This window comes from Scyliorhinus canicula, chromosome 14, assembly GCF_902713615.1.
Source record: "Scyliorhinus canicula chromosome 14, sScyCan1.1, whole genome shotgun sequence".
NCBI lineage: Eukaryota > Metazoa > Chordata > Chondrichthyes > Carcharhiniformes > Scyliorhinidae > Scyliorhinus > Scyliorhinus canicula.
The window spans coordinates 2,923,758-2,949,554 of NC_052159.1; the positions used below are offsets into that span (position 1 = coordinate 2,923,758).

Here is a 25,797-nt window from a genome sequence, read left to right on the forward strand (position 1 = left end):
TGGACCTGGACCTGGGCCTGGGCCTGTACTCTACCTGGACCTGGGCCTGGGCCTGGGCCTGTACTCTACCTGGACCTGGGCCTGGGCCTGGGCCTGTACTCTACCTGGGCCTGGGCCTGGGCATGGGCCTGGGCCTCTACTCTATCTGGGCCTGGGCCTGCGACTGGGTCCTGATCCAGGCCCAGGGTCCCGAGCTAGGCCTGGGTCAACCTGGGACCCTCTCCGTCCCGTCACTCTCTGAGTCCCCATCAGGGTCCACCCACCCACTCAACTCATTTTCCAGGTAGTTAAGGCGAAGGTCTATCTTTCTGACATTGGAGTGCAGCTCGGCAATCAGGCGAGCGAATCTGGTCTGCAGCGAGTCGAGGGCAGACTCCAGACATTCCACACGACTTGGCACGTTCACCTTTTCCAATTCAGTGTGTGTGACGGTCTCGTCCAACATCCCCATCTTCAGCAACATCTCCCGGCCTCTCCCCGCCAGCTCATCCCTCGCCTCTGGGAACTCCAGCAGCACCTCGGACAGATCATCCTTCCCCAAGGCGAAGAGATCTGAGTATCCAATACTCCGAATATTCGCAGTGCGCCGGCTCCCAAACTTACTGCCTTCAGAGACGAAGGAGACAATATAAATAAACAATGTGTGATCAGGGTCAGGAATTACACACAGGCTTTGATCAATTCACTGCCCAGCACAAACTTCCACTCAGTACTGACCCTCTGACAGTGCAGCACTCCCTCAGTACTGACCCTCTGACAGTGCAGCACTCCCTCAGTACTGACCCTCTGACAGTGCGGCACTCCCTCAGTACTGACCCTCTGACAGTGCAGCACTCCCTCAGTACTGACCCTCTGACAGTGCAGCACTCCCTCAGTACTGACCCTCTGACAGTGCAGCACTTCCTCAGTACTGACCCTCTGACAGTGCAGCACTGTCTCAGTACTGACCCTCTGACAGTGCAGCACTCCCTCAGTACTGACCCTCTGACAGTTCGGCACTCCCTCAGTACTGACCCTCTGACAGTGCAGCACTCCCTCAGTACTGACCCTCTGACAGTGCAGCACTCCCTCAGTACTGACCCTCTGACAGTGCAGCACTCCCTCAGTACTGACCCTCTGACAGTGCGGCACTCCCTCAGTACTGACCCTCTGACAGTGCAGCACTCCCTCAGTACTGACCCTCTGACAGTGCGGCACTCCCTCAGTACTGACCCTCTGACAGTGCGGCTATCCCTCAGTACTGACCCTCTGACAGTGCGGCACTCCCTCAGTACTGACCCTCTGACAGTGCAGCACTCCCTCAGTACTGACCCTCTGACAGTGCGGCACTCCCTCAGTACTGACCCTCTGACAGTGCAGCACTCCCTCAGTACTGACCCTCTGACAGTGCGGCACTCCCTCAGTACTGACCCTCTGACAGTGCAGCACTCCCTCAGTACTGACCCTCTGACAGTGCGGCACTCCCTCAGTACTGACCCTCTGACAGTGCAGCACTCCCTCAGTACTGACCCTCTGACAGTGCAGCACTCCCTCAGTACTGACCCTCTGACAGTGCGGCGCTCCCTCAGTACTAACCCTCTGACAGTGCGGCATTCCCTCAGTACTGACCCTCTGACAGTGCGGCACTCCCTCAGTACTGACCCTCTGACAGTGCAGCACTCCCTCAGTACTGACCCTCTGACAGTGCGGCACTCCCTCAGTACTGACCCTCTGACAGTGCGGCACTCCCTCAGTACTGACCCTTTGACAGTGCAGCACTCCCTCAGTACTGACCCTCTCACAGTGCGACACTCCCTCAGTACTGACCCTCTGACAGTGCAGCACTCCCTCAGTACTGACCCTCTGACAGTGCGGCACTCCCTCAGTACTGACCCTCTGACAATGCGGCACTCCCTCAGTACTGACCCTCTGACAGTGCGGCACTCCCTCAGTACTGACCCTCTGACAGTGCAGCACTCCCTCAGTACTGACCCTCTGACAGTGCGGCACTCCCTCAGTACTGACCCTCTGACAGTGCAGCACTCCTTCGGTACTGACCCTCTGACAGTGCGGCACTCCCTCAGCACTGACCCTCTGACAGTGCGTCACTCCCTCGGCACTGACCCTCTGACAGTGTGGCACTCCCTCAGCACTGACCCTCTGACAGTGCGGCTCCCCCTCAGTACTGACCCTCTGACAGTGCAGCACTCCCTCAGTACTGACCCTCTGACAGTGCAGCACAGCCTCAGTACTGACCCTCTGACAGTGCGGCACTCCCTCAGTACTGACCCTCTGACAGTGCGGCACTCCCTCAGTACTGACCCTCTGACAGTGCAGCACTCCCTCAGTACTGACCCTCTGACAGTGCGGCACTCCCTCAGTACTGACCCTCTGACAGTGCAGCACTCCCTCAATACTGACCCTCTGACAGTGCGGCACTCCCTCAGTACTGACCCTCTGACAGTGCAGCACTCCCTCAGTACTGACCCTCTGACAGTGCGGCACTCCCTCAGCACTGACCCTCTGACAGTGCGGCACTCCCTCGGTACTGACCCTCTGACAGTGCGGCACTCCCTCAGCACTGACCCTCTGACAGTGTGGCTCTCCCTCAGTACTGACCCTCTGACAGTGCAGCACAGCCTCAGTACTGACCCTCTGACAGTGCAGCACTCCCTCAGTACTGACCCTCTGACAGTGCAGCACCCCCTCAGTACTGACCCTCTGACAGTGCAGCACTCCCTCAGTACTGACCCTCTGACAGTGCGGCGCTCCCTCAGTACTGACCCTCTGACAGTGCAGCACTCCCTCAGTACTGACCATCTGACAGTGCGGCACTCCCTCAGTACTGACCCTCTGACAGTGCAGCACTCCCTCAGTACTGACCCTCTGACAGTGCAGCACTCCCTCAGTACTGACCATCTGACAGTGCGGCACTCCCTCAGTACTGACCCACTAACAGTGCGGCACTCCCTCAGTACTGACCCTCTGACAGTTCAGCACTCCCTCAGTACTGACCTTCTGACAGTGCGGCACTCCCTCAGCACTGACCCTCTTACAGTGCAGCACTCCCTCAGTACTGACCCTTGCCACTGCGGGACTCCCTCAGTACTGACCCTCTGACAGGGCAGCACTCCCTCAGTACTGACCCTCTGACAGTACAGCACTCCCTCAGTAATGACCCTCTGACAGTGCGGCACTCCCTCAGTAATGACCCTCTGACAGTGCGGCACTCCCTCAGTACTGACCCTCTGACAGTGCGGCATTCCCTCTGTACTGACCCTCTGACAGTGCGGCACTCCCTCAGTACTGACCCTCTGACAGTGCAGTACTCCCTCAGTACTGACCCTCTGACAGTGCAGCACTCCCTCAGTACTGACCCTGTGACAGTGCACCACTACCTCAGTACTGACCCTCTGACAGTGCAGCACTCCCTCAGTACTGACGCTCTGACAGTGCAGCACTCCCTCAGTACTGACCCTCTGACAGTGCAGCACTCCCTCAGTACTGACCCTCTGACAGTGCAGCACTCCCTCAGTACTGACCCTCTGACAGCGCGGCACTCCCTCAGTACTGACCCTCTGACAGTGCAGCACTCCCTCAGTACTGACCCTCTGACAGTGCAGCACTCCCTCAGTACTGACCCTCTGACAGTGCAGCACTCCCTCAGTACTGACCCTCTGACAGTGCAGCGCTCCCTCAGTACTGACCCTCTGACAGTGCAGCACTCCCTCAGTACTGACCCTCTGACAGTGCAGCACTCCCTCAGTACTGACCCTCTGACAGTGCAGCACTCCCTCAGTACTGACCCTCTGACAGTGCAGCGCTCCCTCAGTACTGACCCTCTGACAGTGCAGCACTCCCTCAGTACTGACCCTCTGACAGTGCGGCACTCCCTCAGTACTGACCCTCTGACAGTGCGGCACTCCCTCAGTACTGACCCTCTGACAGTGCGGCACTCCCTCAGTACTGACCCTCTGACCGTGCGGCACTCCCTCAGTACTGACCCTCTGACAGTGCAGCACTCCCTCAGTAGTCCACTGGGATTGATTGTGTCCCCAATCACCGGGGGTGTCTAATGGTCTGCAAGACCCTCTGAGATGCCATCAACGCGGCCCTGACTCCCGGTCATCGGGTGTCATTCATTTTAATCCATTGTTCTGGACCATGCCTGTGGAGAGTGTTGGGTGAATCGTGACCGGCCCAGCGTGAATCCCGATTAGGGGCTCTCACTTGGTTCTCCCATTGCGCCCAGCCGGGTAAATTGGTGGCTGCAGCGTTTAAGGATCCTCGTGTTCAATCTCGACCTGTTCCCTTTTCCTCCTTTTAATTTCCTTTATTATTTTGGCTAACTCAATTTTTGCATATGGACAATTAATGTACCTATTCCTTTCAAGTGGACTTCCCAATTAATTTGAATGGCTGGTAAACTGAGGATTGACCTATGAACCTCAGGCAAGGCAGGTTGCAAAGTGCTATTTATATTTCAGATCAGCAGATTCCTGGAATATTTAGGACACGTGTTGATGGACTTGGCTGTCGGCCAATGGACCATTCTGATTATTAAAATTATAATAATCTTTATTCATAGAATCATAGAATTGTCGAATTTGCAGTGCGGAAGGAGGTTTCTTCCTCGATGTGACTGAGCTTTGTCTTTTACTTTTGTTTGGGTCAGAAGCTGGAGGGTCACAGCCCTGATCGCTCTCTCATTTAATGTGTTATTTCTGAAGATCCAAAGTAAAGACCTTTCTCTCTCCATCGCCAGACTGAACTGCAGGGAAATTCACCAGCTGAATTCACATGTGGGGAACTCTGTTCTTATCTCAATAAGGCTGTTGGTCATTCTGGTGGAGTTGGAAACAAGTAAGAACAGGCCTGTTGCTGTTCCTTGGAGGGAAGGCCCAGGTTAGTAAAAGTTAAAGTGTCTCTCCAGAGGAAAATCTATTGTCTGGGAGTACTGGCTGAATACAACTGCCAGACGATCACCTCTCACTATACATTTGCAACTTTGATCCCGAAGCCTCCTGGGAGTACTGCCTGTTGCAACATCCTCAACACTGAAAGCAAAGACACTCATATTTCATTTCATTTTAATTCCTTTTATCTTTTACCCCTTCCCCTCCCTCTGTGTGTGTCTCTCTTGTGTACGTTTGGGTAGAGAGTGAGGCAGTAAAATGGGCAGCTGTAGATTAGCTGGCCATTATCCTGTTATAATTTGTGCCTATTTCAATATTGTTCCTGCTGTAAATAAACAGTTATTGTCTTTAATAAACAAACCTGGTCGCTATAATTTATCGAGCAGTCAAGGGGCCAAAGAATTTGCAAATTATATACAAATTATTGGTTAATTCACTTGTGTTGTGTCTGCGGGGTGTGTGAGGCTGGAATTGACCGTGCACTAGCCCAGGGCATGGTAACAATCGAGTCCTCAGTATCTGGTTTGGGGCTTGACCACAAGTGTTGTGACTTGGGAAGGTGCGAGATAGGGTCCGCATTGAACAATGTGACTCGATGGGCCGAATGGCTCAATCCTGCTCCTATATCTTATGGACTTGCAGACTGTTACCTGCAATGTTGAGAATGCTGATTTCTCCAAAATAGTTCCCAACCTCAAGGATGGCAAATTGCGTCAGCCCATCATCAGCGACCACTGCGAGACGACCGTCCTGTATAATATACATCTCCCTGCCTACGTCACCCTTACGACACACATAGTCTCCAGGGCTGAAGACTTGCGGCTGCAATTTTAAGACCAGCTGCTGCAACATGCCCAGCTCACAGTTTTGGAAGAGCTGAACCTTCCTCAGGGTCTGCAGGTGGACACTGACGGCCACCTCAGCCCGCAACCTGTCTGGGAGCATCTGCAGAACCTCCCTCTCATTGGTCAACTTCTTGTAGAGTCGCAGATGCTGAGTCCACCTGGTGACCCGTTCCTGCAGCTTACGGTCCACCCGCTGGGACCTGAGGTAATCGCCAATCAGCTGGTGGTCAGGGAAGACGCTGCGGACCGATTGGTCCAAATTGGATACAATGGATTCCATGCTCCCCACGATACTCGCAAACACCAACACAGCGATGAGAAAATCGGCCATCACAAACAAATATTCTTCCTCTCGGACAGGGACTGGAGTGTTGCCAATGGTGCTGAGGATCAAGGTAGAAAAGTAGAAACTGTAGAGATACTGGCGGCTCAAGCGGGCATTGTTGGTGTCCGAGATATTGGGGTAGACCCAAGGGTCTCGACCAAACCCAATGTGCCTGGACAGGGTGAAGTAGGCACATGCATTCCAATGAATACTGGCCACCATGAATATCAGGATACGGGTGACCCGGAAGATGTTGGGATAAGAAGCCCGTGTCTCCAGGCGTTGGAGGAACTCCGAGAGACTTTGCACCTGGAGCAGTCTGTTGAGTCTGAGTGCTGGGCTGTGGATGCTGAAGTGGAGGTAGAGGATGTCAGTGGGAACGAGCGAGAGCAGATCCAGCTTAAAACCATGACTCCGAGCGTATGTTCCAGCAATTTTCCAACGCTCTGTAACCAGCAAGCCCTGTTCCAGATATCCTGCAGGGAAGAAATTCCACACTCACTCCAACATCGAGGAAAGTTAACAAACATCTCAACGTGCAAATTAGAAAGCAGGAGCAGTCCATTCGGCCCCTCGAGACTGATCTGTCATTCATAGAAATTCATAGAATCATAGAATTTACGGTGCAGAAGGAGGCTATTCGGCCCATTGAGTCTGCACTGGCTCTTGGAAAGTGTACCCTACCCAAGCCCACACCTCCACCTTATCCCCATTAGCCAGTAACCCCACCCAACACTAAGGGCAATTTTGGACACTAAGGGCAATTTATCATGGCCAATCCACCTAACCTGCACATCTTTGGACTGTGGGAGGAAACCGGAGCACCCGGAGGAAACCCACCCTCACACGGGGAGAACGTGCAGACTCCACACAGACAGTGACCCAAGCCGGGAATCGGACCTGGGACCCTGGAGCTGTGAAGCAATTGTGCTAACCACTGTGCTACCCTGCTGCTACGTGTGCTCTGGACTCCACATTCCGCCTCCCCCCAAATACAAACATACACATAAACCTTTAAAGCATTCTTCTCGGTTTCAATCCATCACATTGTCCGCTCTTTGTAAACTTCAGTCCATCCAAAACTCTGCTGCCCTCAATCCAAACACACGCCAAGTCCCCTTCCCCTCTCTTCACTGACCAGGTCAGCCAAAATCATCATGAAAAAATTCCCTTCCTTGTTTTCAAATCCCTCCGGCCTCACTCCCTCGCTATCTCTGTAATCTCAATCAGCCTCACCCCCTCCCTATCTCTGTAATCTCCCTCAGCCTCACCCCCTCCCTATCTCTGTAATCTCCCTCAGCCTCACCCCCTCCCTATCTCTGTAATCTCCCTCAGCCTCACTCCCTCCCTATCTCTGTAATCCCTCAGACTCAGCCCCTCCCTATCTCTGTAATCTCCCTCAGCCTCACTCCCTCCCTATCTCTGTAATCTCCATCAGCCTCACTCCCTCCCTATCTCTGTAATCTCCCCCAGCCTCACTCCCTCCCTATCTCTGTAATCTCCATCAGCCTCACTCCCTCCCTATCTCTGTAATCTCCCCCAGCCTCACCCCCTCCCTATCTCTGTAATCTCCCCCAGCCTCACTCCCTCCCTATCTCTGTAATCTCCCTCAGCCTCACTCCCTCCCTATCTCTGTAATCTCCATCAGCCTCACCACCTCCCTATCTCTGTAATCTCCTCCAGCCTCACCCCCTCCCTATCTCTGTAATCTCCCTCAGCCTCACTCCCTCCCTATCTCTGTAATCTCCCTCAGCCTCACCACCTCCCTATCTCTGTAATCTCCCTCAGCCTCACCCCCTCCCTATCTCTGTAATCCCCCTCAGCCTCAACCCCTCCCTATCTCTGTAATCTCCCTCAGCCTCACTCCCGCCCTATCTCTGTAATCTCCCTCAGCCTCACTCCCTCCCTATCTTTGTAATCTCCCCAGCCTCACCCCCTCCCTATCTCTGTAATCTCCCTCAGCCTCACTCCCTCCCTATCTCTGTAATCTCCCTCAGCCTCACTCCCTCCCTATCTCTGTAATCTCCTCCAACCTCACCCCCTCCCTATCTCTGTAATCTCCTCCAGCCTCACCCCCTCCCTATCTCTGTAATCTCCCTCAGCCTCACCCCCTCCCTATCTCTGTAATCTCCCTCAGCCTCACCCCCTCCCTATCTCTGTAATCCCTCAGCCTCACCCCCTCCCTATCTCTGTAATCCCTCAGCCTCACTCCCTCCCTATCTCTGTAATCTCCATCAGCCTCACTCCCTCCCTATCTCTGTAATCTCCCTCAGCCTCACTCCCTCCCTATCTCTGTAACCTCCCCCAGCCTCACCCCCTCCCTATCTCTGTAACCTCCCCCAGCCTCACTCCCTCCCTATCTCTGTAACCTCCCCCAGCCTCACCCCCTCCCTATCTCTGTAATCCCTCAGCCTCACCCCCTCCCTATCTCTGTAATCTTCCTCAGCCTCACCCCCTCCCTATCTCTGTAATCCCTCAGCCTCACTCCCTCCCTATTTCTGTAATCTCCCTCAGCCTCACCCCCTCCCTATCTCTGTGATCTCCCTCAGCCTCACTCCCTCCCTATCTCTGTAATCTCCCTCAGCCTCACCCCCTCCCTATCTCTGTAATCTCCCTCAGCCTCACTCCCTCCCTATCTCTGTAATCTCCTCCAGCCTCACTCCCTCCCTATCTCTGTAATCTCCTCCAGCCTCACCCCCTCCCTATCTCTGTAATCTCCTCCAGCCTCACCCCCTCCCTATCTCTGTAATCTCCTCCTGTCTCACCCCTCCCTATCTCTGTAATCCATCAGCCTCACTCCCTCCCTATCCCTGTAATTTCCCTCAGCCTCACTCCCTCCCTATCTCTGTAATCTCCCTCAGCCTCACTCCCTCCCTATCTCTGTAATCTCCCTCAGCCTCACCCCCTCCCTATCTCTGTAATCTCCCTCAGCCTCACTCCCTCCCTATCTCTGTAATCTCCCTCAGCATCACTCCCTCCCTATCTCTGTAATCTCCCTCAGCCTCACCCCCTCCCTATCTCTGTAATCTCCATCAGCCTCACTCCCTCCCTATCTCTGTAATAACCCTCAGCCTCACTCCCTCCCTATCTCTGTAATCTCCCCCAGCCTCACTCCCTCCCTATCTCTGTAATCTCCCTCAGCCTCACTCCCTTCCTACCTCTGTAATCCCTCAGCCTCACTCCCTCCCTATCTCTATAATATCCCTCAGCCTCACTCCCTCCCTATCTCTGTAATCTCCCCCAGCCTCACTCCCTCCCTATCTCTGTAATCTCCCTCAGCCTCACTCCCTCCCTATCTCTGTAATCTCCCTCAGCCTCACTCCCTCCCTATCTCTGTAATCCCTCAGCCTCACTCCCTCCCTATCTCTGTAATCTCCCTCAGCCTCACTCCCTCCCTATCTCTGTAATCTCCTCCAGCCTCACCCCCTCCATATCTCTGTAATCTCCCTCAGCCTCACTCCCTCCCTATCTCTGTAATCTCCCTCAGCCTCACTCCCTCCCTATCTCTGTAATCTCCCTCAGCCTCACCCCCTCCCTATCTCTGTAATCTCTCCCAGCCTCACTCCCTCCCTATCTCTGTAATCTCCCTCAGCCTCACTCCCTCCCTATCTCTGTAATCTCCCTCAGCCTCACCCCCTCCCTAACTCTGTAATCTCCCTCAGCCTCACTCCCTCCCTATCTCTGTAATCTCCATCAGCCTCACCCCCTCCCTATCTCTGTAATCCCTCAGCCTCACTCCCTCCCTATCTCTGTAATCTCCCCCAGCCTCACTCCCTCCCTATCTCTGTAATCCCTCAGCCTCACTCCCTCCCTATCTCTGTAATCTCCATAAACCTCACCCCCTCCCTATCTCTGTAATCTCCCTCAGCCTCACTCCCTCCCTATCTCTGTAATCTCCCTCAGCCTCACTCCCTCCCTATCTCTGTAATCTCCATCAGCCTCATCCCCTCCCTATCTCTGTAATCCCTCAGCCTCACTCCCTCCCTATCTCTGTAATCTCCCTCAGCCTCACTCCCTCCCTATCTCTGTAATCTCCCTCAGCCTCACTCCCTCCCTATCTCTGTAATCTCCATCAGCCTCAACCCTCCCTATCTCTGTAATCTCCATCAGCCTCACTCCCTCCCTATCTCTGTAATCTCCTCCAGCCTCACCCCCTCCCTATCTCTGTAATCTCCCTCAACCTCACTCCCTCCCTATCTCTGTAATCTCCCTCAACCTCACTCCCTCCCTATCTCTGTAATCTCCCTCAACCTCACTCCCTCCCTATCTCTGTAATCTCCATCAGCCTCACTCCCTCCCTATCTCTGTAATCTCCATCAGCCTCAACCCTCCCTATCTCTGTAATCTCCATCAGCCTCACTCCCTCCCTATCTCTGTAATCTCCCTCAACCTCACTCCCTCCCTATCTCTGTAATCTCCTCCAGCCTCACCCCCTCCCTATCTCTGTAATCTCCTCCAGCCTCACTCCCTCCCTATCTCTGTAATCTCCCTCAGCATCACTCCCTCCCTATCTCTGTAATCTCCCTCAGCATCACTCCCTCCCTTTCTCTGTAATCCATCAGCCTCACTCCCTCCCTATCTCTGTAATCTCCCTCAGCCTCACTCCCTCCCTATCTCTGTAATCTCCCTCAGCATCACTCCCTCCCTATCTCTGTAATCTCCTCCAGCCTCACCCCCTCCCTATCTCTGTAATCTCCCTCAGCCTCACTCCCTCCCTATCTCTGTAATCTCCCTCAGCCTCACCCCCTCCCTATCTCTGTAATCCCTCAGCCTCACTCCCTCCCTATCTCTGTAATCTCCCTCAGCCTCACTCCCTCCCTATCTCTGGAATCTCCCTCAGCCTCACTCCCTCCCTATCTCTGTAATCTCCCTCAGCCTCACTCCCTCCCTATCTCTGGAATCTCCCTCAGCCTCACTCCCTCCCTATCTCTGTAATATCCCTCAGCCTCACTCCCTCCCTATCTCTGTAATCTCCCTCAGCCTCACTCCCTCTCTATCTCTGTAATCTCCCTCAGCCTCACTCCCTCCCTATCTCTGCAATCTCCCTCAGCCTCACTCCCTCCCTATCTCTGGAATTCCCTCCTGCTGCATAGGCCTCCGAGGCCTCTGTACGCTTCTAACTCTGGTCTCTTGATCTTCAGCAGCTTTAATCGCTCCATCATTGTGTCAGGAAGCAGAGGTCGTTTGAAGTGATCTTTGTTTGGCTTCTTGGATGTTAGAAATAAGCTTCAGAAATCAGAATTCCTACAGTGCAGAAGGCGGCCATTCGGCCCATTGACTTTGCACCGGCCCTCGGAAAGACTACCCTGCCTCGGCCCACTGCCCCATGCTAGCCCCATACCCAGTAACCTCACCTAATCGTGGTGACACTAAGGGGCAATTTAGCACGTAAAATTCCTCCTAACCCGCACATCCTTGGACTGTGGGAGGAAACTGGAGCACCCGGAGGAAACCCACGCACAGACGAGGAGATCGTGCAGACTCCACACAGACAGTGACCCAAGCCGGGAATCGAACCTGGGACCCTGGAGCTGTGAAGAAACAGTGATAACCACTGTGCTACCGTGCTGTCCTAAGGTGCTGCTCTAACCCTAACCCTAACTTTCAAACAGGAGCACATTAGGGTTTACGTTCAAGACTGAAAACATTTATAATTCTTCTGAATTCACCAAATGATCCAGAGATAGTCTTTTAATGGCAGAGATCAACAGCAACACTTTTAACTTCAGATTCAGCTCACTGAAAAACACAGACACACCCAAGCTCTTTCTCAAACTGAAACCAAACGTGCAGACTCCACACAGACAGTGACCCGAGACTGGAATTGAGCTAGGGCCACGAGGCAGCAGTGCTAACCATTGTGCCAATGTGTCATATAGATTTAAGTGAGTTTAATTTAGTGTTCATTTGTGGGAAAGGGGAAATCTTTAGTTAGATTCATGTTGAACAAAGGTATTTGCATGTATGGGGGAATGTTTGGTATAAATTTAAATGGTAACCCTATTATGTTTAGAGAGTTTACAATGTGAAAAGTAAACAAGAGCTTCCAGAAAGAATAAACTGTTGCTTAGCAACCAGGGTCATCTGTAGGATTAGTGGCTTTTTGTTTAACAGGGCCCAGGCAGAAGGGGCTTATCAGTTCGAGAGTGAACAACTCTCAAGGGGCTAGTTTAACACACTGGACTAAATCGCTGGCTTTTAAAGCAGACCAAGGCAGGCCAACAGCGTGGGTTCAATTCCCGTAGCAGCCTCCCCAAACAGGTGCCGGAATGTGGCGACGAGGGGCTTATCCCAGTAACTTCATTTGAAGCCTACTTGTGACAATAAGTGGTTTTCATTTTTTTTTCACCTCTCTCAGCTCTGTCAGAAGGAGAACAATGGAGAAATGGGCAAGAACGCACGCCCCAGAAACTAAAGACCAGGTTGTTCTGGGAGCCAGGGAATAAAGAGAGGTTTCCAGGAAGATTGAAGTTAGAATGAAAGCAAAAACTGGAACTTGAGCAGAGTATTATTCATTAAAGCAATGGAGCAATAGTATTCAGTTTGGGACTGAGTACATGAGAGATGTGTAAAAGTGTGAATGCACGTGACAATCTATTATAACCTGCCTGCTTACCATTAGCTGGGGACTAATGACAATCCCACAATCCTTTGGGAGTATGAGCTTCCCCAATGAGGGGGGCGGAGAAATCATTAGTAGGTTCCCTGCATAAATAAAGCTGGCCAGTTTGGAACCAGCTAGAGAGGAGTGAGCAGCAAGGGAATTGCTGCTGCTGCTGTTGTGTATATATATATATATATATATATATAGTATTGTAAATAAATGTTATTTCTTTCTATCCTTCAACTCGTGCTGGATTCTTCGTGGCCCTCACAAAACAATCCAAGACAAAGTAATTCTGAAAGGAGAATTGGAAATTCTGGAGGCGGATCCTTGCTGGAACAGCTGAGAGAAAATATTGGGCGCAATTCTCCACACTCACGACGGTGCGGAGAATAGCGGGGGTCATAAAATTTTACGGCCACGCTAGTCCGACGCCCTCCCGCTATTCTCCCCCCCCCCCCCCACGCCCGACTCCCGATACGAATCGCTGCCGCTGTTTTTTTTACGGCCAGCAGCGATTCTCAGCTGGCCGATGGGCCGAGTTCCAAGCCCTTTATGGCTGTTTTTACGAACAGCAAACACACCTGGTCTGGCCGTTCGTAAAAACGGCCATAAAGTGGCGATTTTTAAAACCATGGCACCGATTGGCACGGCAGTACCATGGGTGCCATGGGCCCGCGATCGGTGCCCACCGATCGCAGGCAGCGGGTCCGATACCCGCGCACTCTTTGTCCTTCCGCCGCCCCGCAGTATCCATTCGCGGGGCGGCTGAGGGGCAACCCGGCCCGCGCATGCGCGGGTGTCGCGCAAATGCGCGATGACGTCATCCACGCATGCGCGGGTTGGAGTCTTCCAATCCGCGCATGTGCGGCTGACGTCATGTGACGCGTCAGCCGGCGCTAACTCTGGCAAGCGGGCTTAACGAAATTCGTTAAGCCCGCGATGCCGGAGTTTACGGCGGCGGGCTGCTAGCCCCGACCGGGGACCAGAATCGGTTCCCGGTCGGGGAGGGGGGGGGGCTGGCGTCAAACCCGCCCGGATTTGACGCCAGCCTTACGATTTCTCCCTGTGTGGGAGAATCGCGCTCCTTGTGTTTCAATCGTCTGAGGGAAACTGAGGAGAAATCCATTGAAGTCGGATTGTGTGACATCCACCTCTTGGTTTAAGAGTGGGGGTGTCTGACCACAGTTAGCCTGTTGGTTTACAGGGACTGGGTGCTTACTGAAACCATTATAGCTTCAGATATATTTTCTAACCTGTGTTATCCTTAAAATCTGTGTACATTTGTGAGGATAAGTGGGAGCGAATGAGTACTGTATTATAGTCAAACGCCTCATGCTCAATTAATGTATTTATTGTTGTTAAAAGCTAATTGGCAGTCCTGGAACTCTGTTTATCCATGTTTACTGAACAAAAGTAAAGCTCTTTTGAGCCAGGATTCCAATCTGGGATCATCCCGTCCGATTGTGACATCAACTGGGATTGTAACAATTAGCAGGCATTATTTCAGCCGCTTAGACGCTAAATTCTGAAATTCCTCTCAAACCTCGTGATGACTGCAGATCCCTTCCTCTTTAAACCCTGTCTCTACTATCTCTCTATGTGGCCCGATGTCAATTGTTATCTGATACCTGTGAGTTACTGTGTTCAGGTGATACACGATGGAAGTCATTGTTGAGAGAGAGAGAGCCACACTTCAGGAGGGTGAGTTGAAATGGTCAGTTTTTGACCCATTGGTGTTAACTGTTTTTATCTTATCCTATCCAAAAAAAATAAGATGGAAAGCTGTGCACGGACTCACCTGTGTTAAACCTGACCAGCATATTGAGCAGGTAGATGAGATCGGACAGGTAATCCAGAGTAAACCACACAGACAGGTAATTGTGCTGTAGATCATAGAAACTGCACCTGAAAACCAATCAGAGCCAGGAGTGAGCTAACCAATCAGAGCCAGGAGTGAGCTAACCAATCAGAGCCAGGAGTGAGCAAACCAATCAGAGCCAGGAGTGAGCAAACCAATCAGAGCCAGGAGTGAGCAAACCAATCAGAGCCAGGAGTGAGCTAACCAATCAGAGCCAGGAGTGAGCAAACCAATCAGAGCCAGGAGTGAGCAAACCAATCAGAGCCAGGAGTGAGCAAACCAATCAGAGCCAGGAGTGAGCAAACCAATCAGAGCCAGGAGTGAGCAACCCAATCAGAGCCAGGAGTGAGCAAACCAATCAGAGCCAGGAGTGAGCAACCCAATCAGAGCCAGGAGTGAGCAAACCAATCAGAGCCAGGAGTGAGCAAACCAATCAGAACCAGGAGTGAGCAAACCAATCAGAGCCAGGAGTGAGCAACCCAATCAGAGCCAGGAGTGAGCAAACCACACAGGCAGGTGGAATGGTCTGGCACCATTCACCCAGAGCCTATACCAGAGGTAACCTCGCCCTCCTTTCTCTAACTGTTCAACAATATTTTTATTCTTTATCACTGCTGCTTGTTGGATCTTTGTCTCATACCCACTTTAAACCAGCCATTCTCTCTCTCTCTTCCTCTCCGTCACTCTCTATCACTTTCTCTCTCTCTTTTACTATCCCTTTCCCTCTCCGATTATCGCCACCTTGCCTCGTTGCAGAGACTTGAATGTTCAGTTGATCCCCAGAGCAATGCCGTAGGGAGTCTTAATCTCCTATCAGGGTCACACATGACGGTAAGGTCAGAGGGGAGGAACCAGACAAAACAGTTCCTCAGCAGCGGGTCAGGTGGAGGGCGCTCGTGTGGTATCTGCGATGAGAGATGAAGCTTCAGCAGTCGGGAGATCTCAAGGTTCCCTTGCCACTGGAACTGTACCTACCCTCTGTCAAGGACCGTGTGTCTGTCGCTGGCAGACCCTGAAGAGAATGTCGAGAGGTGATGGGGATTGAACCATGAGATCGGGGAGAAGCTTCAGACCGGCACGTAGGACCTGGAGTTTGATTCAGTCACCTCGCTCTCGGAAGGAGAGCTGTTTTCTTCAGGACTTAGCGGCTGAAGGGAAGCTGAGGGAAGATGGTGGTGATTACACTTTCTTCCGGAGAGGGAATCCTGCAGATCATTGTCCGCATCCTCGCTAGCCGCCTTCTCCCAGTCTCTGAAGAAATCCTACTGCAAAGCCAGTGTGGCATCCGCCCAAATCGTGGCGCAATGGACATGATTGTCACGGCTCGGCAACTTCAAGAGAAATTCAGGAGCAACATCAAATAATAATAATAAAGGCAGCACAGTGGTTAGCATTGCTGCCTACAGCGCTGAGGACCCGGGTTCGAATCCCGGCCCTGGGTCACTGTCCGTGTGGAGTTTGCACATTCTCCCCGTGCCTGCGTGGGTTTCGCCCCCACAACCCAAAAGATGTGCAGGGTAGGTGGATTGGCCACGCTAAATTGCCCCTTAATTGGAAAAAATAATTGGGTAATCTAAATTTTAAGAAAAAAAAAATAATAATCATCCTTATTGTCACAAGCAGGCTTACATTAACACTGCAATGAAGTTACAGTGAAAAGCCCCTAGTCGCCACATTCCGGTGCCTGTTCGGATACACAGAGGGAGGATTCAGAATGTCCAATTCGCCTAACAGCACGTCTTTCAGGACCTGTGGGAGGAAACCGGAGCACCCGGAGGAAACCCACGCAGACACGGGGAGAACGTGCAGACTCCACACAGACAGTGACCCAAGCCGGGAATCGAACCTGGGTTCCTGGAGCTGTGAAGCAACAGTGCTAACCACTATGCTACCGTGCTGTCCACTCCACATGACCTTCATCGATCTGACCAAGGCTTATGACTCCGTCAATGGGGATGTGCTGTGGAAAACCCTGTCAAAGGCCGGCTGTCCAGGGAAATTCAGCAACATCCTCTGACTCCTCCACAACAAGGCGTCACCGACAGTCCTCACTAATGGAAACCTTCAGAGTCAAGACTGGAGTCAAACAGGGATGTGTCTTTACCCCCACCCTTTACTCCATCTTCATCGTCAGCATCCTTCACCTTGTCAAGAACAAACCTCCCAGTGGAGTGGACACCGTCTACAGGATGGATGGGAAACTTATCAAGCTCAACCGGTTGAAATACAAGAATAAAAGAACACTGACATCACTCGTGGAACTTGAGTATGAGGATGACATCGCCACCTCCACTCTCTCAGCAGAGAAACTCCAAGCCAGGCCTGACACCTTCGCGGAAGCAAACCGAAATATCGGTCTCAGCCTCCACCTCAAAAAAAACTCAATCCTTCATCAGCCCACCCCAGGGCACGATCCGGTCTCTCCCTCCATCAAAATCAATGGAGAAACCCTTCCCGATGTGAATGTTCCCCATTCCTGGGGAACCACATCTCCTCTGAGGTTGACATTGGTGCGGAGATCCCACATCGTATCCAATCAGCAGGCACCTCCTTCCGATGTGTCAGGATGAGAGTCTTTGACGACCACAACAATCATGCTGACAGCGAGCTCCTCGTGTACAAGACAGTCATCCTCCCTTCTACACAGCTCAGAAATGTGGACGATGTACAGCGACCAGCTCAAGGCCCTGAGAGGTACCATCAGTACTGTCCGAGATAGATTCTCCACATCAGCAGGCGTACTAACATCACATGTCCTCGATGGAGCCAAGAGCAGCAGCATTGTGGCCTCGATCACCCGGAACCAACTCTGCTGGGCCAGCCATGCGCTGATGATGTCAGACTCCCAACAGCCAAAGCAAGTCTTCTTCACCAGCTCAAGGAAGGATCCGGAACAGGAGGAGGACAAAGAAAACGCTGAAGAAATGAACATAGACGGCAACAGCTGGGAAACCTGTGCTCACAAGAGATCTACTTGGAGGCACCTCCTGGTTGAAGAGCCACAATTCTTCGAAGACGCCCGACAGCAAGAGGAGGCCTAGGAAAAGGAGGCTGAGAAAGGAATATCAGCGATTTGGACCAATCCCACCTCCCGGAAACACCTGCCAAGTGCGCGGTCAAAGATGTGGCTCTGGGATTGGGCTCATCGGCCTTGCAAGAACCTACAGGACCCATGGCCAGTGAGACAAAGTTCCTTCAGTGAAAATCGGTAGCATGTGATCGTCAAAGGAGAAGACTATCCCTTTCTCTGCCTCGCATTCTGTCACTCTCTATCATTTTCTGTCCCTTTCCCTCTTTCTTGTGATGTTGTACAAAGTAAATAATGGCATGATGGGAAAACTGGTCAACTACTGGGGACAATGTAAGAAAAGCTGACTTTGCATGGCCTAAAGCCTGAATAAGATCAGAGAAGGTCAAGCTGTTCCGAAATGCCTGGACTCCTTAAATTCTGATAAGACTAACTCGTCATAACCCAAAGCAGTCTAAATATAACAAGATAGGGTCAGATCAAGTCTCCTCCGACTCTTAAACATTCCATCCAAGGACAAAATAATGATCTGAGTGACAGGACAGAGTCCTGAAAGGTCAGCAAGGTGGCACCTGTTTTATGATATTGCTTATGTTTGTACTTCTGATCGAATTCCTGACCAAGCTGTAGTCACGTAATCCTGATTCTGATAATGTATAAATACTGAGCTGATTCTCTGTGAAAGCGCAAACTTGAGAAGGAATCAGCAGTTTTGCTGACTGCTCTCTGACTTCAAGTTTCAGCCATTTCTGCATGCAGTTGGAATTCGTAAATAACGCCTTGTTATTTTGTCTTAACGAGTGTGTTGAATCTTTCTACTACAGAAGCGGGAAAAATATTGACTTTAACATTTGGCGCTGCAAGCAAAAACCAATACCCTGGGTGAATTCCGTGGGGGACTCACGACCCGGAGGGAAGAGACGGACGGTCTCTCTCTCTCTCTCGTATTGGTGGTTCGACCCCTCATCCCTGACGGAAGTAACTAAACAGGTGACGGTGCTCAAATCTAAATTTGACTGTGAGTAGAGTGTTTAGGGTCAGGGACCCGATTGTGGTTAACCTGAGGTCACGGACCTCCTCCTCTTATTTTCAAATCCAGATCAGGGCTGTACAGGTTTAACTTGGGTCAGGGTCCCTGTGATTAGGGTGGGGGTCAGGGACCCTGTGATTAGGGTGGGGGTCAGGGACCCTGTGATTAGGTTAGGGTCAGGGACCCTGTGATTAGGTTGGGGTCAGGGTCCCTGTGATTAGGTTTGGGGTCAGCGTCCCTGTGATTAAGTTTGGGGTCAGGGTCCCTGTGATTAGGTTGGGGTCAGGGTCCCTGTGATTAGGTTGGGGTCAGGGACCCTGTGATTAGGTTTGGGTCAGGGTCCCTGTGATTAGGTTTGGGGTCAGGGTCCCTGTGATTAGGTTGGGGTCAGGGTCCCTGTGATTCAGTTTGGGTCAGGGTCCCTGTGATTAGGTTGGGGTCAGGGTCCCTGTGATTAGGTTGGGGTCAGGGTCCCTGTGATTAGGTTGGGGTCAGGGTCCCTGTGATTAGGTTTGGGGTCAGGGTCCCTGTGATTCAGTTTGGGTCAGGGTCCCTGTGATTAGGTTTGGGTCAGGGTCCCTGTGATTAAGTTTGGGGTCAGGGTCCCTGTGATTAGGTTGGGGTCAGGGTCCCTGTGATTAGGTTGGGGTCAGGGTCCCTGTGATTAGGTTTGGGTCAGGGTCCCTGTGATTAGGTTTGGGTCAGAGTCCCTGTGATTAGGTTGGGGTCAGGGTCCCTGTGACTAAGTTGGGGTCAGGGTCCCTGTGATTAGGTTTGGGTCAGGGTCCCTGTGATTAAGTTTGGGGTCAGGGTCCCTGTGATTAGGTTGGGGTCAGGGTCCCTGTGATTAGGTTGGGGTCAGGGTCCCTGTGATTAGGTTTGGGGTCAGGGTCCCTGTGATTAGGTTTGGGGTCAGGGTCCCTGTGATTAGGTTTGGGGTCAGGGTCCCTGTGATTAGGTTTGGGGTCAGGGTCCCTGTGATTAGGTTTGGGGTCAGGGTCCCTGTGATTAGGTTTGGGGTCAGGGTCCCTGTGATTAGGTTGGTGTCAGGGTCCCTATGATTAGGTTGGGGTCAGGGTCCCTGTGATTAGGTTGGGGTCAGGGTCCCTGTGATTAGGTTTGGGTCAGGGTCCCTGTGATTCAGTTTGGGTCAGGGTCCCTGTGATTAGGTTGGGGTCAGGGTCCCTGTGATTAGGTTGGGGTCAGAGTCCCTGTGATTAGGTTGGGGTCAGGGACCCTGTGATTAGGTTGGGGTCAGGGTCCCTGTGATTAGGTTTGGGGTCAGGGTCCCTGTGATTAGGTTGGGGTCAGGGACCCTGTGATTAGGTTGGGGTCAGGGTCCCTGTGATTAGGTTGGGGTCAGGGTCCCTGTGATTAGGGTTGGGGTGAGGGTCCCTGTGATTAGGGTTGGGGTGAGGGTCCCTGTGATTCAGTTTGGGTCAGGGTCCCTGTGATTAGGGTTGGGGTGAGGGTCCCTGTGATTCAGTTTGGGTCAGGGTCCCTGGGATTAGGTTGGGGTCAGGGTCCCTGTGATTAGGTTGGGGTCAGGGTCCCTGTGATTAGGTTTGGGGTCAGGGTCCCTGTGATTAGGTTGGGGTCAGGGACCCTGTGATTAGGTTGGGGTCAGGGTCCCTGTGATTAGGTTTGGGGTCAGGGTCCCTGTGATTAGGTTGGGGTCAGGGTCCCTGTGATTAGGTTTGGGGTCAGGGTCCCTGTGATTAGGTTGGGGTCAGGGTCCCTGTGATTTGGTTGGGGTCAGGGACCCTGTGATTCAGTTTGTGTCAGGGTCCCTGTGATTAGGTTGGGGTCAGGGTCCCTGTGATTCAGTTTGTGTCAGGGTCCCTGTGATTAGGTTGGGGTCATGGTCCCTGTGATTAGGTTGGGGTCAGGGTCCCTGTGATTAGGTTTGGGTCAGGGTCCCTGTGATTAGGTTGGGGTCAGGGACCCTGTGATTAAGTTTGGGGTCAGGGACCCTGTGATTAGGTTGGGGTCAGGGACCCTGTGATTAGGTTGGGGTCAGGGACCCTGTGACTAAGTTTGGGGTCAGGGTCCCTGTGATTAGGTTTGGGGTCAGGGTCCCTGTGATTAGGGTGGGGTCAGGGACCCTGTGATTAGGTTGGGTCAGGGTCCCTGTGATTAGGTTTGGGGTCAGGGACCCTGTGATTAGGTCTGGGTCAGGGTCCCTGTGATTAGGTTGGGGTCAGGGTCCCTGTGATTAGGTTGGGGTCAGGGTCCCTGTGATTAGGTTTGGGGTCAGGGTCCCTGTGATTAGGTTGGGGTCAGGGTCCCTGTGATTAGGTTTGGGGTCAGGGTCCCTGTGATTAGGTTGGGGTCAGAGTCCCTGTGATTAGGTTGGGGTCAGGGTCCCTGTGATTAGGTTGGGGTCAGGGTCCCTGTGGGGTCAGGGTCCCTGTGATTAGGTTTGGGGTCAGGGTCCCTGTGATTAGGTTTGGGGTCAGGGTCCCTGTGATTAGGTTTGGGGTCAGGGTCCCTGTGATTAGGTTAGGGTCAGGGTCCCTGTGATTAGGTTTGGGGTCAGGGTCCCTGTGATTAGGTTTGGGTCAGGGTCCCTGTGATTAGGTTGGGGTCAGGAACCCTGTGATTAGGTTGGGGTCAGGGTCCCTGTGATTCAGTTTGGGTCAGGGTCCCTGTGATTAGGTTGGGGTCAGGGTCCCTGTGATAAGGTTGGGGTCAGGGTCCCTGTGATTAGGTTGGGGTCAGGGTCCCTGTGACTAAGTTGGGGTCAGGGACCCTGTGACTAAGTTGGGGTCAGGGTCCCTGTGATTAGGTTGGGGTCAGGGTCCTTTGATTAGTTTGGGGTCAGGGTCCCTGTGATTAGGTTGGGGTCAGGGACCCTGTGATTAGGTTGGGGTCAGGGTCCCTGTGATTAGGTTTGTGGTCAGGGTCCTTTGATTAGATTTGGGGTCAGGGTCCCTGTGATTAGGTTGGGGTCAGGGTCCCTGTGATTAGGTTTGGGTCAGGGTCCCTGTGATTAAGTTTGGGGTCAGGGTCCCTGTGACTAAGTTGGGGTCAGGGTCCCTGTGATTAGGTTTGGGGTCAGGGACCCTGTGATTGAGTTTGGGGTCAGGGACCCTGTGATTAGGTTGGGGTCAGGGTCCCTGTGATTAGGTTGGGGTCAGGGTCCCTGTGATTAGGTTGGGGTCAGAATCCCTGTGATTAGGTTGGGGTCAGGGTCCCTGTGATTAGGTTTGGGTCAGGGTCCCTGTGATTAAGTTTGGTGTCAGGGTCCCTGTGACTAAGTTGGGGTCAGGGTCCCTGTGATTAGGTTTGGGGTCAGGGTCCCTGTGATTAGGTTGGGGTCAGGGTCCCTGTGATTAGGTTGGGGTCAGGTTCCCTGTGACTAAGTTGGGGTCAGGGACCCTGTGACTAAGTTGGGGTCAGGGTCCCTGTGATTAGGTTGGGGTCAGGGTCCCTGTGATTAGGTTTGGGGTCAGGGTCCTTTGATTAGGTTTGGGGTCAGGGTCCCTGTGATTCAGTTTGGGTCAGGGTCCCTGTGATTAGGTTTGGGGTCAGGGTCCCTGTGATTAGGTTTGGGGTCAGGGTCCCTGTGATTAGGTTTGGGTCAGGGTCCCTGTGATTAGGTTGGGGTCAGGAACCCTGTGATTAGGTTGGGGTCAGGGTCCCTGTGATTCAGTTTGGGTCAGGGTCCCTGTGATTAGGTTGGGGTCAGGGTCCCTGTGATTAGGTTGGTGTCAGGGTCCCTGTGATTAGGTTTGGGGTCAGGGTCCCTGTGATTAGGTTGGGGTCAGGGTCCCTGTGATTAGGTTGGGGTCAGGGTCCCTGTGATTAGGTTTGGGGTCAGGGTCCCTGTGATTGAGTTTGGGGTCAGGGACCCTGTGATTAGGTTGGGGTCAGGGTCCCTGTGATTAGGTTGGGGTCAGGGTCCCTGTGATTAGGTTGGGGTCAGGGTCCCTGTGATTAGGTTGGGGTCAGGGTCCCTGTGATTAGGTTGGGGTCAGGGTCCCTGTGATTAGTTTGGGGTCAGGGTCCCTGTGATTAGGTTTGGGTCAGGGTCCTTGTGATTAGGTTGGGGTCAGGGTCCCTGTGATTAGGTTGGGGTCAGGGTCCCTGTGATTAAGTTTGGGGTCAGGGTCCCTGTGACTAAGTTGGGGTCAGGGTCATAGAACATAGAACATAGAACGATACAGCGCAGTACAGGCCCTTCGGCCCTCGATGTTGCACCGACATGGAAAAAAACTAAAGGCCATCTAACCTACACTATGCCCTTATCATCCATATGCTTATCCAATAAATTTTTAAATGCCCTCAATGTTGACGAGTTCACTACTGTTGCAGGTAGGGCATTCCACGGCCTCACCACTCTTTGCGTAAAAAACCTACCTCTGACCTCTGTCCTATATCTATTACCCCTCAATTTAAGGCTATGTCCCCTCGTGCTAGCCACCTCCATCCGCGGGAGAAGGCTCTCGCTGTCCACCCTATCTAACCCTCTGATCATTTTGTATGCCTCTATTAAGTCACCTCTTAACCTTCTTCTCTCTAACGAAAACAACCTCAAGTCCATCAGCCTTTCCTCATAAGATTTTCCCTCCATACCAGGCAACATCCTGGTAAATCTCCTCTGCACCCGTTCCAAGGCTTCCACGTCCTTCCTATAATGAGGCGACCAGAACTGTACGCAATACTCCAAATGCGGCCGTACTAGAGTTTTGTACAACTGCAACATGACCTCATGGCTCCGGAACTCAATCCCTCTACCAATAAAGGCCAACACACCATAGGCCTTCTTCACAACCCTATCAACCTGGGTGGCAACTTTCAGGGATCTATGTACATGGACACCGAGATCCCTCTGCTCATCCACACTACCAAGAATTTTACCATTAGCCAAATATTCCGCATTTCTGTTATTCTTTCCAAAGTGAATCACCTCACACTTCTCCACATTAAACTCCATTTGCCACCTCTCAGCCCAGCTCTGCAGCTTATCTATGTCCCTCTGTAACCTGCAACATCCTTCCGCACTGTCTACAACTCCACCGACTTTAGTGTCGTCTGCAAATTTACTCACCCATCCTTCTGCGCCCTCCTCTAGGTCATTTATAAAAATGACAAACAGCAACGGCCCCAGAACAGATCCTTGTGGTATGCCACTCGTAACTGAACTCCATTCTGAACATTTCCCATCAACTACCACTCTCTGTCTTCTTTCAACTAGCCAATTTCTGATCCACATCTCTAAATCACCCTCAATCCCCAGCCTCCGTATTTTCTGCAATAGCCGACCGTGGGGAACCTTATCAAACGCTTTACTGAAATCCATATACACCACATCAACTGCTCTACCCTCGTCTACCTGTTCAGTCACCTTCTCAAAGAACTCGATAAGGTTTGTGAGGCATGACCTGCCCTTCACAAAACCATGCTGACTATCCCTAATCATATTATTCCTCTGTAACCTGCAACATCCTTCCGCACTGTCCCTGTCCCTAATCACAGGGTCCCTGTGATTAGGTTTGGGTCAGGGTCCCTGTGATTCAGTTTGGGTCAGGGTCCCTGTGATTAGGTTTGGGGTCAGGGTCCCTGTGATTAGGTTGGGGTCAGGGTCCCTGTGATTAGGTTTGGGGTCAGGGTCCCTGTGATTAAGTTTGGGGTCAGGGTCCCTGTGATTAGGTTGGGGTCAGGGTCCCTGTGATTAAGTTTGGGGTCAGGGTCCCTGTGATTAGGTTAGGGTCAGGGACCCTGTGATTAGGTTTGGGGTCAGGGACCCTGTGATTAGGTTGGGGTCAGGGTCCCTGTGATTAGGTTTGGGGTCAGGGTCCCTGTGATTAGGTTTGGGGTCAGGGTCCCTGTGATTAGGTTGGGATCAGGGTCCCTGTGATTAGGTTTGGGGTCAGGGACCCTGTGATTAAGTTTGGGGTCAGGGACCCTGTGACTAAGTTTGGGGTCAGGGTCCCTGTGATTAGGTTGGGGTCAGGGTCCCTGTGATTAGGTTGGGGTCAGGAACCCTGTGATTAGGTTTGGGTCAGGCTCCCTGAGATTAGGTTGGGGTCAGGGACCCTGTGATTAGGTTTGGGGTCAGTGTCCCTGTGATTAGGTTGGGGTCAGTGTCCCTGTGATTAGGTTGGGGTCAGGGTCCCTGTGATTAGGTTGGGGTCAGGGTCCCTGTGATTAGGTTTGGGGTCAGGGACCCTGTGATTAGGTTTGGGGTCAGGGACCCTGTGATTAGGTTTGGGTCAGGGTCCCTGTGATTAGGGTGGGGGTCAGGGTCCCTGTGATTAGGTTGGGGTCAGGGTCCCTGTGATTAGGTTTGGGGTCAGGGTCCCTGTGATTAGGTTGGGGTCAGGGTCCCTGTGATTCAGTTTGGGTCAGGGTCCCTGTGATTAGGTTTGCGGTCAGGGTCCCTGTGATTAGGTTGGGGTCAGGGTCCCTGTGATTAGGTTGGGGTCAGGGTCCCTGTGATTAGGTTTGGGTCAGGGTCCCTGTGATTAGGTTTGGGTCAGGGTCCCTGTGATTAGGTTGGGGTCAGGGTCCCTGTGACTAAGTTGGGGTCAGAGTCCCTGTGATTAGGTTTGGGGTCAGGGTCCCTGTGATTAGGTTGGGGTCAGGGTCCCTGTGATTAGGTTGGGGTCAGGGTCCCTGTGATTAGGTTGGGGTCAGGGTCCCTGTGATTAGGTTGGGGTCAGGGTCCCTGTGATTAGGTTGGGGTCAGGGTCCCTGTGATTAGGTTTGGGTCAGGGTCCTTGTGATTAGGTTGGGGTCAGGGTCCCTGTGATTAGGTTGGGGTCAGGGTCCCTGTGATTAAGTTTGGGGTCAGGGTCCCTGTGACTAAGTTGGGGTCAGGGTCATAGAACATAGAACATAGAACGATACAGCGCAGTACAGGCCCTTCGGCCCTCGATGTTGCACCGACATGGAAAAAAACTAAAGGCCATCTAACCTACACTATGCCCTTATCATCCATATGCTTATCCAATAAATTTTTAAATGCCCTCAATGTTGACGAGTTCACTACTGTTGCAGGTAGGGCATTCCACGGCCTCACCACTCTTTGCGTAAAAAACCTACCTCTGACCTCTGTCCTATATCTATTACCCCTCAATTTAAGGCTATGTCCCCTCGTGCTAGCCACCTCCATCCGCGGGAGAAGGCTCTCGCTGTCCACCCTATCTAACCCTCTGATCATTTTGTATGCCTCTATTAAGTCACCTCTTAACCTTCTTCTCT

At 52.4% G+C, this 25,797-nt stretch overlaps 1 protein-coding gene across 1 annotated transcript; it reads right to left on the reverse strand.

The window, feature by feature from the left end:
* Positions 1–74: 74 nt before the first annotated feature.
* On the reverse strand, positions 75–15,755 carry LOC119977777 (cyclic nucleotide-gated cation channel alpha-4-like). Its single transcript, XM_038818984.1, is given in 4 exon segments — positions 75–606; positions 5,546–6,541; positions 14,471–14,630; positions 15,714–15,755. Coding segments are annotated over 4 exon segments (1,599 nt in total). The 3' UTR covers positions 75–205.
* Positions 15,756–25,797: the final 10,042 nt, after the last annotated feature.